This window comes from Oncorhynchus clarkii, chromosome 2 (assembly GCF_045791955.1).
Source record: "Oncorhynchus clarkii lewisi isolate Uvic-CL-2024 chromosome 2, UVic_Ocla_1.0, whole genome shotgun sequence".
Taxonomy (NCBI): Eukaryota; Metazoa; Chordata; class Actinopteri; order Salmoniformes; family Salmonidae; genus Oncorhynchus; species Oncorhynchus clarkii.
The window spans coordinates 96,898,068-96,915,877 of NC_092148.1; the positions used below are offsets into that span (position 1 = coordinate 96,898,068).

General features: G+C 42.1%; 1 protein-coding gene across 1 annotated transcript; it reads right to left on the reverse strand.

Moving 5' to 3' along the window:
- Nucleotides 1-1,034: 1,034 nt before the first annotated feature.
- On the reverse strand, nt 1,035-16,886 carry LOC139383355 (snRNA-activating protein complex subunit 5-like). The gene is made up of 4 exons (XM_071127865.1): nt 16,592-16,886; nt 12,815-12,909; nt 3,689-3,766; nt 1,035-3,556 (listed from the first exon to the last, which is right to left on the reverse strand). Exons 2-4 carry the CDS (start codon nt 12,902-12,904, stop codon nt 3,395-3,397), a joined length of 330 nt encoding a protein of 109 aa, XP_070983966.1. The 5' UTR covers nt 12,905-12,909; nt 16,592-16,886; the 3' UTR covers nt 1,035-3,394.
- Nucleotides 16,887-17,810: the final 924 nt, after the last annotated feature.

The following is a 17,810-nucleotide window of genomic DNA, read 5'->3' on the forward strand; positions in this document are numbered from 1 at the left end:
ACAGTAAGCTACAACTGGGTTACTGTGGCTACAACTGGGTTACTGGGGCTACAACTGGGTTACTGTGGCTACAACTGGGTTACTGGGGCTACAACTGGGTTACTGGGGCAACAACTGGGTTACTGGGGCTACAACTGGGTTACTGGGGCTACAACTGGGTTACTGGGGCTACAACTGGGTTACTGGGGCAACAACTGGGTTACTGGGGCAACAACTGGGTTACTGGGGCAACAACTGGGTTACTGGGGCTACAACTGGGTTACTGGGGCAACAACTGGGTTACTGGGGCTACAACTGGGTTACTGGGGCAACAACTGGGTTACTGGGGCAACAACTGGGTTACTGGGGCTACAACTGGGTTACTGGGGCAACAACTGGGTTACTGGGGCAACAACTGGGTTACTGGGGCTACAACTGGGTTACTGGGGCTACAACTGGGTTACTGGGGCTACAACTGGGTTACTGAGGCAACAACTAGGTTACTGGGGCAACACCTGGGTTACTGGGGCTACAACTGGGTTACTGCGGCAACAACTGGGTTACTGTGGCTACAACTGGGTTACTGTGGCAACAACTGGGTTACTGTGGCTACAACTGGGTTACTGAGGCTACAACTGTGTTAATGTGGCAACACCTGGGTTACTGGGGCTACAACTGGGTTACTGCGGCAACAACTAGGTTACTGTGGCTACAACTGGGTTAATGTGGTTACAACTGGGTTACTGGGGCAACAACTGGGTTACTGTGGCTACAACTGGGTTACTGAGGCTACAACTGGGTTACTGAGGCTACAACTGGGTTACTGAGGCTACAACTGGGTTACTGCTGCTAATGTTACGCACAAATATCATACTCTCAAGACATAATAACATCTCACCATTACAATAACGGAAGGTTAGCATATTTGTTGGGGGGGTATTTGTACGTCTAACTTTCTCACTCATCATTATTCACGATTCATTCAGGATTATCCTTAACCATGGTCACATCCACATTGATCATGAAGTGTTTAGAAACTCCAAAATGGCACAATACATTGTTCATCAGTCATTTCTATTTGGCACAACGATCTGAAACAACCAAAACAAACAGCAAATGCATCCAACAACTTTGTAGAGTCACAAGCTTGATGTAATCATTGTGTGCTATGAATATGGGACCAAGTACTAAACTTTTGACTATTTTAATACAGAAGTGAATTTGTCCCAATACTTTTGGGCCCCTAAAATGGGGGGACTATGTACAAAAAGTGCTGTAACTTCTAAACGGTTCACCTGATGTGGATGAAAATACCCTCAAATTAAAGCTGACAGTCTCTACTTTAACCCCATTGTATCATTTCAAATCCAAAGTGCTGGAGTCAAAACAACAACAAAAATGTCAGTCCCAATATTTTTTGAAGCTCACTATATATACAATGCATTCCGAAGGTATTCAGACCCCTTTAATTTCCCCAAATTTCGTTACGTTACAGCCTTATTCTAAAATGTATTAAATCGTTTTTTTCCCTCATCAATCTACACACAATAGCCCATGATGACACAGCAAACACAGGCCTTTAGATTTATTAATTTAAAAAGAAAAACAGAAATATCACATTTTACGTAAGTATTCAGACCCTTTACTCAGTACTTTGTTGAAGCACCTTTGGCAGCGATTACAGCCTTAAGTCTTGGATATAATGCTACAAGCTTGGCACACCTGTATTTGGGGAGTTCCTCCCATTCCTCTCTGCTGATCCCCTCAAGCTCTGTCAGGTTGAATGGGGAGTGTTGCTGCACAGTCATTTTCAGGTCACTCCAGAGATGTTCGATCAGGCTGGGCCACGCAAGGACATTCAGAACCTTTGCCCCAGTCTGAGGTCCTGAGCACTCTGGAGCAGGTTTTCATCAAGGATCTCTCTGTACTTTGCTCCATCCATCTTTCCCTCGATCCTGACTTCCAGTTCCTGCCTCTGAAAAACATCCCCACAGCATGATGCTGCCACCACCATGCTTCACCGTAGGGATGGTGCCAGGTTTCCTCCAGACATGACACTTGGCATTCAGGCCAAATAGTTCAATCTTGGTTTCACCAGACCAGAGAATCTTATTTCTCATGAGTCCTTTAGGTGTTTTTTTTGGCAAACTCCAAGCAGGCTCTCATGTGCCTTTTCCTGAGGAGTGGCTTCCGTCTGACCACTAACATAAAGGCCTGATTGGTGGAGTGCTGCAGAGATGGTTGTGCTTCTGGAAGGTTCTCTAGAAGAGTCTGGTGGTTCCAAACTTCTTCCATTTAAGAATGAGTGAGGCCACTGTGTTCTTGGGGACCTTCAATACTGCAGACATTTGTTGGTACCCTTCCCCAGATCTGTGCCTCGACACAATCCTGTCTCGGAGCTCTTCGGACAATTCCTTGTCAACTGTGGGACCGTTAATATAATCCAAATCATGTCCAATCAATTGAATTTACCACAGGTGGACTCCAATCAAGTTGTAGATACATCTCAAGAATGATCAATGGAAACAGGAATGGAAACCAGAGCTCAATTTCGAATCTCATAACAAAGGGTCTGAATACTTGTGTAAATAAGGTATTTCTGTTATTTTTAATACATTTGGAAACATTTTGAAAAATCTGTTTTCGCTTTGTAGAATAAATAAATACATATTTTTTAGAATAAGGCTGTAACGTAAAAATAAATGTGGAAAAAGGGAAGGGGTCTGAATACTTTCCGAATGCACTGTATACACAGTGAACAAAACATTAGGAACACCTTCCTAATATTGAGGTGCGACCCCTTTTGCTCTCAGAACAACCTCAATTCTACAAGGTGTCAAATGCGTTCCACAAGGATGCTGGCCCGTGTTGACTCCAATGCTTCCCACAGTTGTGTCAAGATGGCTGGAGGTCCTTTGTGTGGTGGACCATTCTTGATACACACAGGAAACTGTTGAGTGTGAAAAACCCAGCAGCGCTGCCGTCCTTGACACAAACCGGTGCACCTGGCACCTACTACCATACCCCGTTCAAAGGCACTGAAATGTCTTGTCTTGCCCATTCACCCTCGGAATGGCACAAATACACAATCCATGTCTCAATTGCCTCAAGGCTGAAGAATCCTTCTTTAACCCGTCTCCTCCCCTTCATCTACACTGATTGAAGTGGATTTAACAGGTGACATCAATAAGGGATCATAGCTTTCACCTGGTCAGTCTATCATGGAAAGAGCAGGTGTTCTTAATGTTTTGTACATTCAGTGTGTATGTCTAGAGGCCTATGGGTTCCTTATTCCCTATATAGTGACCAGGGCCCATAGTGCTCTATATAGGGTTCCATTTGACCAGGGCCCATAGTGCTCTATATAGGGAATAGGGTCCCATTTGGGACAGGCCCACTCAGTGCTAATATAAACTCAATAATAATCTTCCTCCTCCTCCTCAGGCACTGCTTCAAGCTCATTGTCATCTACATCCTCTTCCTCCTCCTCCTCCTCTTCCTCCATGTGGTAGTCTTCAGGACCACTCAGCAGCAGCCTGGTCTGGTTGATCACTACTTTATCATCCAGGTTCAGAACCTGCAGGAAACACAGTCAGGTTATTAGATGAAGGGGGGTGAGATGTGTGTGTGTGTGTGTGTGTGTGTGTGTGTGTGTGTGTGTGTGAGAGAGAGAGAGAGATGTATGTGTGTGTGTGTGTGTGTGCAGTACCTCAGGAGGACTGGCAGGTTGTGAAGGACCCTCCTCTGTCTGAGCGTTGATGATACACTTCAGGGCCCCTTCTTCAAACTAAAACAACATTAATACACTGTTCAGACCACATTAATACACTGTTCAGACCACATTAATACACTGAACAGACCACATTAATACATTGAACACTATATACTAACCCTAATACACTGAACAGACCACATTAATACACTGAACAGACCACATTAACACACTGAACAGACCACATTAATACATTGAACACTATATACTAACCCTAATACACTGAACAGACCACATTAATACATTGAACACTATATACTAACCCTAATACACTGAACAGACCACATTAACACACTGAACAGACCACATTAATACATTGAACACTATATACGAACCCTAATACACAGAACAGACCACATTAATACACTGAACACTATATACTAAACCTAATACACTGAACACTATATACTAACCCTAATACACTGAACAGACCACATTAATACACTGAACAGACCACATTAATACACTGAACAGACCACATTAATACACTGAACACTATATACTAACCCTAATACACTGAACACTATATACTAACCCTAATACACTGAACAGACCACATTAATACACTGAACAGACCACATTAATACACTGAACAGACCACATTAATACATTGAACACTATATACTAACCCTAATACACTGAACAGACCACATGAATTCACTGTTCAGACCACATTAATATACTGAACACTATATACGAACCCTAATACACAGAACAGACCACATTAATACACTGAACACTATATACTAAACCTAATACACAGAACAGACCACATGAATTCACTGTTTAGACCACATTAATACCCAGAACAGACCACATTAATACACTGAACACTATATACTAACCCTAATACACTGAACACTATATACTAACCCTAATACACTGAACAGACCACATTAATACACTGAACAGACAACATTAATACACTGAACAGACCACATTAATACACTGAACACTATATACTAACCCTAATACACTGAACAGACCACATTAATACACTGAACAGACCACATTAATACACTGAACAGACCACATTAATACACTGAACACTACAGTTGAAGTGGGAAGTTTACATACACCTAAACCAATTTTTTTTCACAATTCCTGACCTTTAATCCTAGTAAAAATTCCCTGTCTTAGGTCAGTTAGGATCACCACTTTATTTTAAGATTGTGACATTTCAGAATAATAGTAGAGATTTATTTCAGCTTTTATTTCTTTAATCACATTCCCAGTGGGTCAGAAGTTTACATACACTCAATTAGTATTTGGTAGCATTGCCTTTAAATTGTTTAACTTGGGTCAAACGTTCCGGGTACCCTTCCACAAGCTTCCCACAATAAGTTGGGTGAATTCTGGCCCATTCCTCCTGACAGCTGGTGTAACTCAGTCAGGTTTGTAGGCCTCCTTGCTCGCACATGCTTTTTCAGTTTTGCCCACACATTTTCTATAGGATTGAGGTCAGGGCTTTGTGATGGCCACTCCAATACCTTGACTTTGTGGCTCTTAAGCCATTTTGCCACAATTTTGGAAGTATGCTTGGGGTCATTGTCCATTTGGAAGATCCATTTCAACCTTTAACTTCCTGACTGATGTCTTGAGATGTTGCTTCAATATATCCACATAACTTTCCTTCCTCATGATGCCATCTATTTTGTGAAGTGCACCAGTCCCTCCTGCAGCAAAGCACCCCCACAACATGATGCTGCCACCCCCATCCTTCACGGTTGGGATGGTGTTCTTCGGCTTGCAAGCCTCCCCCTTTTTCCTCCAAACATAATGATGGCCATTATGGCCAAACAGTTCTATTTTTGTTTCATCAGACCAGAGGACATTTATCCAAAAAGTACGATCTTTGTCCCCATGTGCAGTTGCAAACCGTAGTCTGGATTTTTATGGCGGTTTTGGAGCAGTGGCTTTTTCCTTGCTGAACGGCCTTTCGGGTTATGTCGATATAGAACTCGTTTTACTGTGGATATCGATACTTTTGTACCGGTTTCCTCCAGCATCTTCACAAGGTCCTTTGCTGTTGTTCTGGAATTGATTTGCACTTTTCGCACCAAAGTACGTTCATGTTTAGGAGACAGAACGTGTCTCCTTCCTGAGCGGGATGACGGCTGCATGGTCCCATGGTGTTTATACTTGCGTACTATTGTTTGTACAGATGAACGTGGTACCTTCAGGCATTTGGAAATTGCTCCCAAGGATGAATCAGACTTGTAGAGGTCTAGAATTTATTTTCTGAGGTCTTGGCTGATTTCTTTTGATTTTCCTATGATGTCAAGCAAAGAGGCACTGAGTTTGAAGGTAGTCCTTGAAATATATCCACAGGTACACCTCCAATTGACTCAAATGATGTCATTTAGCCTATCAGAAGCATCTAAAGCCATGACATCATTCTCTGGAATTTTCCAAGCTGTTTAAAGGCACAATCAACTTAGTGTATGTAAACTTCTGACCCACTGAAATTGTGATACAATGAATTATAAGTGAAATAATCTGTCTGTAAACAATTGTTGGAAAAATTACTTGTGTCATGCACAAAGTAGATGTCCTAACCGACTTGCCAAAACTATAGTTTGTTAACAAGAGATTTGTGGAGTGGTTGAACAACGAGTTTTAATGACTCCAACCTAAGTGTATGTAAACTTCCGACTTCAACTGTATATCCTACATATTAACCCTACTACACTGAACAACAATATATACTACACACTAACCCTACTATACTGAACAACAATATAAATATATACTACATACTAACCCTACTATACTGAACAACAATATATACTACATACTAACCCTACTATACTGAACAACAATATATACTACATACTAACCCTACTATACTGAACAACAATATAAATATATACTACATACTAACCCTACTATACTGAACAACAATATATACTACATACTGACCCTACTATACTGAACAACAATATATACTACATATTAACCCTACTATACTGAACAACAATATATACTACATACTAACCCTACTATACTGAACAACAATATATACTACATACTGACCCTACTATACTGAACAACAATATATACTACATACTAACCCTACTATACTGAACAACAATATATACTACATACTAATCCTACTATACTGAACAACAATATATACTACATACTGACCCTACTATACAATATATACTACATACTAACCCTACTATACAATATATACTACATACTAACCCTACTATACAATATATACTACATACTAACCCTACTATACTGAATAACAATATATACTACATACTAACCAACTATACAATATATACTACATACTAACCCTACTATACTGAACAATATATACTACATACTAACCCTACTATACTGAACAATATATACTACATACTAACCCTACTATACTGAACAACAATATATACTACATACTAACCCTACTATACTGAACAACAATATATACTACATACTAACCCTACTACACTGAACAACAATATATACTACATACTAACCCTACTATACAATATATACTACATACTAACCCTACTATACTGAACAATATATACTACATACTAACCCTACTATACTGAACAATATATACTACATACTAACCCTACTATACTGAACAACAATATATACTACATACTAACCCTACTATACTGAACAATATATACTACATACTAACTCTACTACACTGAACAATATATACTACATACTAACCCTACTATACTGAACAATAAATACTACATACTAACCCTACTATACTAAACAACAATATATACTACACACTAACCCTACTACACTGAACAACAATATATACTACATACTAACCCTACTATACTGAACAACAATATACACTACATACTAACCCTACTACACTAAACAACAATATATACTACATATTAACCCTACTATACTAAACAACAATATATACTACATACTAATCCTACTATACTGAACAATATATACTACACACTAACCCTACTACATTAAACAACAATATATATACTACATACTAACCCTACTATACTGAACAACAATATATACTACATACTAACCCTACTATACTGAACAACAATATATACTACATACTAACCCTACTATACTGAACAACAATATATACTACATACTAACCCTACTATACAATATATACTACATACTAACCCTACTATACAATATATACTACATACTAATCCTACTATACAATATATACTACATACTAATCCTACTATACTGAACAATATATACTACACACTAACCCTACTACATTAAACAACAATATATATACTACATACTAAACCTACTATACTGAACAATATATACTACATACTAACCCTACTATACTGAATAACAATATATACTACACACTAATCCTACTATACTGAACAACAATATATACTACATACTGACCCTACTACACTGAACAACAATATATACTACATACTAACCCTACTATACAGTATATACTACATACTAACCCTACTATACTGAATAACAATATATACTACACACTAATCCTACTATACTGAACAACAATATATACTACATACTGACCCTACTATACAATATATACTACATACTAACCCTACTATACTGAATAACAATATATACTACACACTAATCCTACTATACTGAACAACAATATATACTACATACTGACCCTACTATACAATATATACTACATACTAACCCTACTATACTGAATAACAATATATACTACATACTAACCCTACTATACTGAACAACAATATATACTACATATTAACCCTACTATACAATATATACTACATACTAACCCTACTATACAATATATATACTACATACTAACCCTACTATACTGAACAACAATATATACTACATACTAACCCTACTACACTGAACAATATATACTACATACTAACCCTACTATACTGAACAACAATATATACTACATACTAACCCTACTACACTGAACAATATATACTACATACTAACCCTACTATACTGAATAACAATATATACTACATACTAACCCTACTATACTGAACAACAATATATACTACATACTGACCCTACTATACTGAATAACAATATATACTACATACTAACCCTACTATACTGAACAACAATATATACTACATACTAACCCTACTATACAATATATACTACATGCTAACCCTACTATACTGAACAATATATACTCCTGCTAACCCTAGTATACTAAACAGTATATATGACATACTAACCCTACTATACTGAACAACAATATAAACACAACATGTAAAGTATTGTTCCCATGTTTCATGAGCTGAAATAAAAGATCCCAGACATGTTCCTTAAGTACAAAAAGCTTATTTCTCTCAAATGTTGTACATAAATTAGTTTACATCCCTGTTAGTGAGCATTTCTCCTTTGCCAAGATAATCCTGACAGGTGTGGCCTATCAAGAAGCTGATTAAACAGCATGATCATTACACAGGTGTGGCCTATCAAGAAGCAGATTAATGATCATGATCATTACACAGGTGCACCTTCTATTTATTTTTTATTTTAATTTAACCTTTATTTAACTTGGCAAGTCAGTTAAGAACAAATTCTTATTTACAATGACGACCCACCGGGGAACAGTGGTTTTGGTTACTGGCCCAACGCTCTAACCACTAGGCTACCTGCTGCCCCAATTGATTGTGCCGAGGACAATAAAAGGCCACTCAATGTGCAGTTTTGTCACACAACACAATGTCTCAAGTTTAGAGGGAGCGTGCAATTGGCATGCTGACTGTAGGAATGTCCACCAGAGCTGTTGCCAGATTAAATTTGGATTTCTTTACCATAAGCCACCTCCTACATCGTTTTCGAGAATTTGGCAGTACGTCCAACAGGCCTCACAAGCTCAGACCATGTGTAACCACGCCAGCCCAGGATCTCCACATCCGACTTCTACACCTGCAGGATCGTCTGAGACCATCCCCCCGGACAGCTGATGAAACTGCACAACCAAAGATTTTCAGCACAAACTGTCATAAACCGTCTCAGGGAAGCTCATCTGTGTGCTCTTCGTCCTCACCAGGGTCTTGACTTGACTGCAGTTCAGCGTCGTAACTGACTTCAGTGGGTAAATGTTGACCTTCGATGGCCACTGGCACACTGGAGAAGTGTGCTCTTCATGGATGAATCCTGGTTTCAACTGTACCGGGCAGATGGCAGACCACATGTATGAAGTCGTGTTGGCAAGCGGTTTGCTGATGTCAACATTGTGAACAGAGTGCTGCACGGTGGAGGTGGGGTTGTGGTATGGGCAGGCATAAGCTACGGACAAGGAACACAATTGCATTTTATCAATGGCAATTTGAATGGACAGAGATACCGTGATGAGATCCTGAGTCCCATTGTCATGCCATTCAACCGCTGCCATCACCTCATGTTTCAGCATGATAAAGCATGGCCCCATGTCGCAAGGATCTGTACACAATTCCTGGAAGCTGAAAATGTCCCAGTTCTTCCATGACCTGCATACTCACCAGAGATGTCACCCATTGATCATGTTTGGGATGCTCTGGATCGACGTGCATGACATCATGTTCCCACCAATATCCATCAACTTCACACAGCCATTGAAGAGGAGTGGGACAACATTCCACAGGCCACAATCAACAGCCTGATCAACTCCTATGTGAAGGAGATGTGTCACACTGCATGAGGCAAATGGTGGTCACACCAGATACTGACTGGTTTTCTGATCCACACCCCTACCTTTATTTTAAGGTATCTGTGACCAACAGATGCATATCTGTATTCCCAGTCATGTGGAATCCATAGATTAGGGCCTAATTTATTTATTTAAATTGACTGATTTACTTATATGAACTGTAACTGAGTAAAATATTTAATTGTTGCATCTTGTGTTTATATTTTTGTTCAGTGTAGGTGACATCAACCATCAGCCTCTAACAACAATCCTATTACTGGTGACATCAACCATCAGCCTCTAACAACAATCCTATTACTGGTGACATCAACCATCAGCCTCTAACAACAATCATATTACTGGTGACATCAACCATCAGCCTCCAACAATCATATTACTGGTGACATCAACCATCAGCCTCTAACAACAATCCTATTACTGGTGACATCAACCATCAGCCTCTAACAACAATCCTATTACTGGTGACATCAACCATCAGCCTCTAACAACAATCCTATTACTGGTGACATCAACCATCAGCCTCTAACAACAATCATATTACTGGTGACATCAACCATCAGCCTCTAACAACAATCATATTACTGGTGACATCAACCATCAGCCTCTAACAACAATCATATTACTGGTGACATCAACCATCAGCCTCTAACAACAATCATATTACTGGTGACATCAACCATCTGCCTCCAACAATCCTATTACTGGTGACATCAACCATCAGCCTCTAACAACAATCCTATTACTGGTGACATCAACCATCTGCCTCCAACAACAATCATATTACTGGTGACATCAACCATCTGCCTCCAACAACAATCATATTACTGGTGACATCAACCATCAGCCTCTAACAACAATCATATTACTGGTGACATCAACCATCTGCCTCCAACAATCCTATTACTGGTGACATCAACCATCAGCCTCCAACAACAATCCTATTACTAGTGACATCAACCATCTGCCTCCAACAACAATCATATTACTGGTGACATCAACCATCTGCCTCCAACAACAATCCTTTTACTATTACAATCCACATATTATGGATGTTGGACCAGACAGTGGCCCTGCGTTGGACCAGACAGTGGCCCTGCGTTGGACCAGACAGAGGCCCTGCGTTGGACCAGACAGAGGCCCTGCGTTGGACCAGACAGTGGCCCTGCGTTGGACCAGACAGAGGCCCTGCGTTGGACCAGACAGAGGCCCTGCGTTGGACCAGAGAGAGGCCCTGCGTTGGACCAGACAGAGGCCCTGCGTTGGACCAGACAGTGGCCCTGCGTTGGACCAGACAGAGGCCCTGCGTTGGACCAGACAGAAGCCCTGCGTTGGACCAGACAGAGGCCCTGCGTTGGACCAGACAGAGGCCCTGCGTTGGACCAGACAGAGGCCCTGCGTTGGACCAGACAGTGGCCCTGCGTTGGACCAGACAGTGGCCCTGCGTTGGACCAGACAGTGGCCCTGCGTTGAACCAGACAGTGGCCCTGCGTTGGACCAGACAGTGGCCCTGCGTTGGACCAGACAGTGGCCCTGCGTTGGACCAGACAGTGGCCCTGCGTTGGACCAGACAGAGGCCCTGCGTTGGACCAGACAGAGGCCCTGCGTTGGACCAGACAGTGGCCCTGCGTTGGACCAGACAGTGGCCCTGCGTTGGACCAGACAGAGGCCCTGCGTTGGACCAGACAGAGGCCCTGCGTTGGACCAGACAGAGGCCCTGCGTTGGACCAGACAGAAGCCCTGCGTTGGACCAGACAGAGGCCCTGCGTTGGACCAGACAGAGGCCCTGCGTTGGACCAGACAGTGGCCCTGCGTTGGACCAGACAGTGGCCCTGCGTTGGACCAGACAGTGGCCCTGCGTTGAACCAGACAGTGGCCCTGCGTTGGACCAGACAGTGGCCCTGCGTTGGACCAGACAGTGGCCCTGCGTTGGACCAGACAGTGGCCCTGCGTTGGACCAGACAGAGGCCCTGCGTTGGACCAGACAGAGGCCCTGCGTTGGACCAGACAGTGGCCCTGCGTTGGACCAGACAGTGGCCCTGCGTTGGACCAGACAGAGGCCCTGCGTTGGACCAGACAGAGGCCCTGCGTTGGACCAGACAGTGGCCCTGCGTTGGACCAGACAGTGGCCCTGCGTTGGACCAGACAGTGGCCCTGCGTTGGACCAGACAGAGGCCCTGCGTTGGACCAGACAGTGGCCCTGCGTTGGACCAGACAGAGGCCCTGCGTTGGACCAGACAGAGGCCCTGCGTTGAACCAGACAGTGGCCCTGCGTTGGACCAGACAGTGGCCTTCCCTCCCCTCCTTGGAGTAATTGCTGATCTAACGTGATTGATTGGATGTATAAAAGCTTCCACTGTAGAGGCTAATCTATTCAGGAGTGTAGACTGTAGACGTACCTTGAGTCTGTTGAGTTGGTCCTGCAGCATAACTTTAATCTTCAGGAGAGTCTCCTCCTCCTTCTTCAGCTCCTGTAGACGACTCAACATGGTGCCTGGTGGAGTTAAACCTTTATTATAAACTGGGTGGTTCCAGCCCTGAATGCTGATTGGCTGACAGCCGTGGTATACCGTATACCACAGGTATGACAAAACATATTTTTACTGCTCTAATTAAGTTGGTAACCAGTTTATAATAGCAATAAGGCACCTCCGGGGTTTGTGGTATATGGCCAATATACCACAGCTACGGGCTGTATCCAGGGACTCCGCATTGTGTCGTGCGTAAAAAAAGTCCTTAGCCATGACATATTAGCCATATACCACTCCCCCTTGGGCCTTATTGTTTATCTATATACTGAGAGGGAGAGACTTTCATATCACATCAAAATAATTTCAGAAATGCTAAATACACCAGTTGAATATTTTATATATATATATATATATATATAGAGAGAGAGAGCGAGAGAGAGAGAGAGAGAGAGCGCGAGAGAGAGAGAGAGAATTTTTTTAAACCTTTATTTAACTAGGCAAGTCAGTTAAGAACAAATTCATATATACAATGACGGCCTACCAAAAGGCCTCCTGCGGGGACGGGCGCTGGGATTAAAAATATAGGACAAAAACACACATGACAAGAGAGACACCACAACACTACATAAAGAGAGACCTAAAACAACAACACAACATGGAAGCAGCACAACATGGTACAAACATTGGGCACAGACAAAAGCACAAAGGGCAAGAAGGTAAAGACAACAATACATCACGTGAAGCAGCCACAACTGTTAGTAAGTGTCCATGATTGAGTCTTTGAATGAAGAGATGGAGATAAATTGCAGCCGACAGTATTTTTCAGTGACTACAGGTTTGTGGTGTCTGTCTTGCCGTTACACACAGGTGTTTGGAGAAGCAGACAACTCTTTAGCACAATCTGTCTAAAGTTTGTTTTCCGTAAACAAGCGTTGTAACATGGAGATATGACCGTGTGGGAAACCTAAACCTATAAAAAAAAGTGTATCAATTTGACCTTTTGTTTTTAGAAAATTATTTCTTGCTGATATGAAAAATAAAATCCTTATGCTTCCAAAGCCGAATATATTGATAAAAGTCACTTTTTAATTTATTTAACCAGGTAGGCCAGTTGAGAACAAGTTCTCATTTACAACTGCAACCTGGCCAAGATCGAGCAAAGCAGTGTGACACAAACAACAACACAGAGTCACACATGGAATAAACAAACGTACAGTCAATAACACAAAATAAAAATCTATGTACATTGTGTGCAAATGTAGAAGAGTAGGGAGGTAAGGCAATAAATAGGCCATAGAGGCAAAAAATAATTACAATTTAGCATTAACACTGGAGTGATAGATGAGCAGATGATGATGTGCAGGTAGACATACTGGGGTGCAAAAGAGCAAGTAATAATATGGGGATGAGGTAGCTGGATGGGCTATTTACAGATGGGCTGTGTACAGGTACAGTGATCTGTGAGCTGCTCTGACAGCTGATGCTTAAAGTTAGTGAGGGAGATATAAGACTCCAGCTTCAGTGATTTTTGCAATTTGTTCCAGTCATTGGCAGCAGAGAACTGGATGGAAAGGCGGCCAAAGGAGGTGTTGGCTTTGGGGATGACCAGTGAAATATACCTACTGGAGCGCAAGCTACGGGTGGGTGTTGCTATGGTGACCAGTGAGCTGAGGTAAGGTGGCGCTTTACCTAGAGCCAGTGGGTTTGGCGACGAATATGTAGTGAGGGCTAGCCAACGAGAGCATACAGGTTGCAGTGGTGGGTAGTATATGGGGCTTTGGTGACAAAACGGATGGCACTGTGATAGACTGCATCCAATTTGCCGAGTGTTGGAGGCTATTTTGTAAATGACATCGCCAAAGTCAAGGATCGGTAGGATAGTCAGTTTTACGAGGGTGTTTGGCAGCATGAGTGAAGGATGCTTTGTTGCGAAATAGGAAGCCGATTCTAGATTACATTTTGGATTGGAGATGCTTAATATGAGTCTGGAAGGAGAGTTTACAGTCTAACCAGACACCTAGGTATTTATAGTTGTCCACATATTCTAAGTCAGAACTGTCCAGAGTAGTGATGCTAGTCTGGCGGGAGGGTGCGGGCAGCAATCGGTTGAAGAGCATGCACTTAGTTTTACTTGCATTTAAAAGCAGTTGGAGGCCTCTGAAGGAGTGTTGTATGGCATTGAAGCTCATTTGGAGGTTTGTTAGCACAGTGTCCAAAGAAGGGCCAGAAGTATACAGAATGGTGTCGTCTGTGTAGAGGTGGACCAGTGAATCACCAGCAGCAAGAGCGACATCATTGATATATACAGAGAAAAGAGTCGGCCCGAGAATTTAACCCTGTGGCACCCCATAGAGACTGCCAGAGGTCCGGACAACAGGCCCTACGATTTGACACACTGAACTCTGTCTGAGAAGTAGTTGGTGAATCAGGCGATGCAGTCGTTTGAGAAGCCAAGGCTGTTGAGTCTGCCGATAAGAATGCGGTGATTGACAGAGTCAAAAGCCTTGGCCAGGTCGATGAAGACGGCTGCGCAGTACTGTCTTTTATTGATGGCGGTTATGATATTGTTTAGAACCTTGAGTGTGGCTGAGGTGCACCCATGATCAGCTCTGAAACCAGATTGTATAGTGGAGAAGGTACGGTGGGATTCAAAATAGTGGATACAGGTCTGTAACAGTTTGGGTCTAGCATGTCACTCCCTTTGAAGAGGGGATGACCGCGGCAGCTTTCCAATCTTTGGGGATCTCAGACGATACGAAAGAGAGGTTGAATAGGCTAGTAGTAGGGGTCGCAGCAATTTCAGCAGATAATTATAGAAAGTGAGGGTCCAGATTGTCTCGTCCGGTTGATTTGTAGGGATCCAGATTTTGCAGAGGAGAAGCGGGGCGGGGGCTTGGGCAAGTTGCTGCAGGGGGTGCTGAGATGTTGGTAGGGGTAGCCAGGTGGAAAGCATGGCCAGCTGTGGAAAATAAGCATTTGAAATGATCGATTATCGTAGATTTATCAGTGGTGACAGTGTTTCCTATCCTCAGTGCAGTGGGCAGCTGGGAGGTGTTCTTATTCTCCATGGACTATACAGTGTCCCAGAACTTTTTGGAATTAGTGCTACAGGATGAAAATATCTGTTTGAAAAAGCTACCCTTAGCTTTCCTAACTGACTGAGTATATTGGTTCCTGACTGTGTCTGAGAGAGGTTAAGTTAAGCCTACAGGAAACACAGCCCTTATTTTAAGTGTCTCTAAAATCCCCTATGGGAAAATGAATGGTGGAAAAACTATTGGAACCATTTCCCTATTTGACCACTAGGTTTTATGGGACGCCTCCACTTTGGGGCTCTAATGTAATGGAACAGAGATGATCAAGGGACTAGTTGAGTACAGTTTAAAAAAATAAACAGTAGATAACATATATTGTTAGGATGTATTGATGAGGGATGGGCTGAATGAGTCTAATTAAGATACAATTCACGCCAAAACATAATTCAAAATCCCTCTGTAGAGAGGGAGGGTGGTAGCTAGTTCATGTTCTCATTTTTCAACATTTTGGAACATTCTAGAACATGTTAAAAATAACCATCCCGTCTGCAGTTGATTCAATCAGGAAAAATAACCTTATCTGAAGCTAGCTAATATGCTACCAACAACAATATCGGGTTTGTAAAATCATGCACAATGGTATTGTAAATAGTTCACACAAGTGCTTTACCGTTACAAAAACGCCCGTTTGTGTATCTCCTATTTGTAGCAGAAACAAATCCAAGGCTACTTGCAGGCTAGCTACGTGCACATTCCAAGTTGGTGCAGGCTTTGGTTGAATGGTGATGGCTAGCCAGCCAGCTAACTTAAGCAAGCTACCTCATGTTACGTTATAACGTTGTACTGTACCATACTGTTGGTTTTAAACTGCTACTCGTAATGTTTGGGATGAAACTAGGCTTTGTGCATTAAGCTGGCTAGCAATATTATCTAATGTTGTTGTAGCCTCCGTCATTCATTCACGTGGGTTGCTTCCAGACATTTCCGGTTCTAGTTGCCGTCCACAACAGCTTGACGTGATCCATTGGCGACACCTTGTGGTCTCCGACTTCATTACATTTAGACCCTTCTTGTGATTGAAAATACAGTACCAGTCAAAGGTTTGCACACACATACTCATTCCAGCCTTCTCCTTTCTTTTTACCCAGTGAAGACAACACAACTATGACATAACACATATGGAATCATGTAGTAACCAAAAAAGTGTTAAACATATCGTTTATTTTATTTTTAGACTCTTCAAAGTGGCCACCGTTTCCCCTGATGACAGATTTGCACACTTGGCATTCTCTCAACCAGCTTCACCTTTCACCTGGAATGCTTTTCCAGCAGTCTTGAAGGAGTTGCCATATATGTTGAGCACTTTTTTTTGTTGAGCTGCTTTTCCTTCACTCTTCGGCCAAACCATCTCAATTGGGTTGAGGTCAGGTGATTGTGGATCCTTATTGGTCAAATAGCCCTTACACAGCCTGGAGGTGTGTTGGGTCATTGTCTTGTTGAAAAACAAATGATAGTCCCACTAAGCACAAACCAGATGGGATGGCGTATTGCTGCAGAATGCTGTGGTAACCATGCTGGTTAAGTTTGCCTTGAATTCAAAATAAATCACTGACAGTGTCAACAGCAAAGCACCCCCACACCATCACACCTCCTCCATGCTTCACAGTTGGAACCACACATGCAGAGATCATACGTTCATCTACTCTGTGTCTCACAAAGACACGGCTGTTGGGACCAAAAATCTCAAGTTTGGACTCATCAGACCAAAGGACAGATTCCCACCGGTCGAATGTATATTGCTCATGTTTCTTGGCCCAAGCAAGTCTCTTCTTATTGGTGTTGTTTAGTAGTAGTTTCTTTGCAGCAATTCGACCACGAAAGCCTGATTC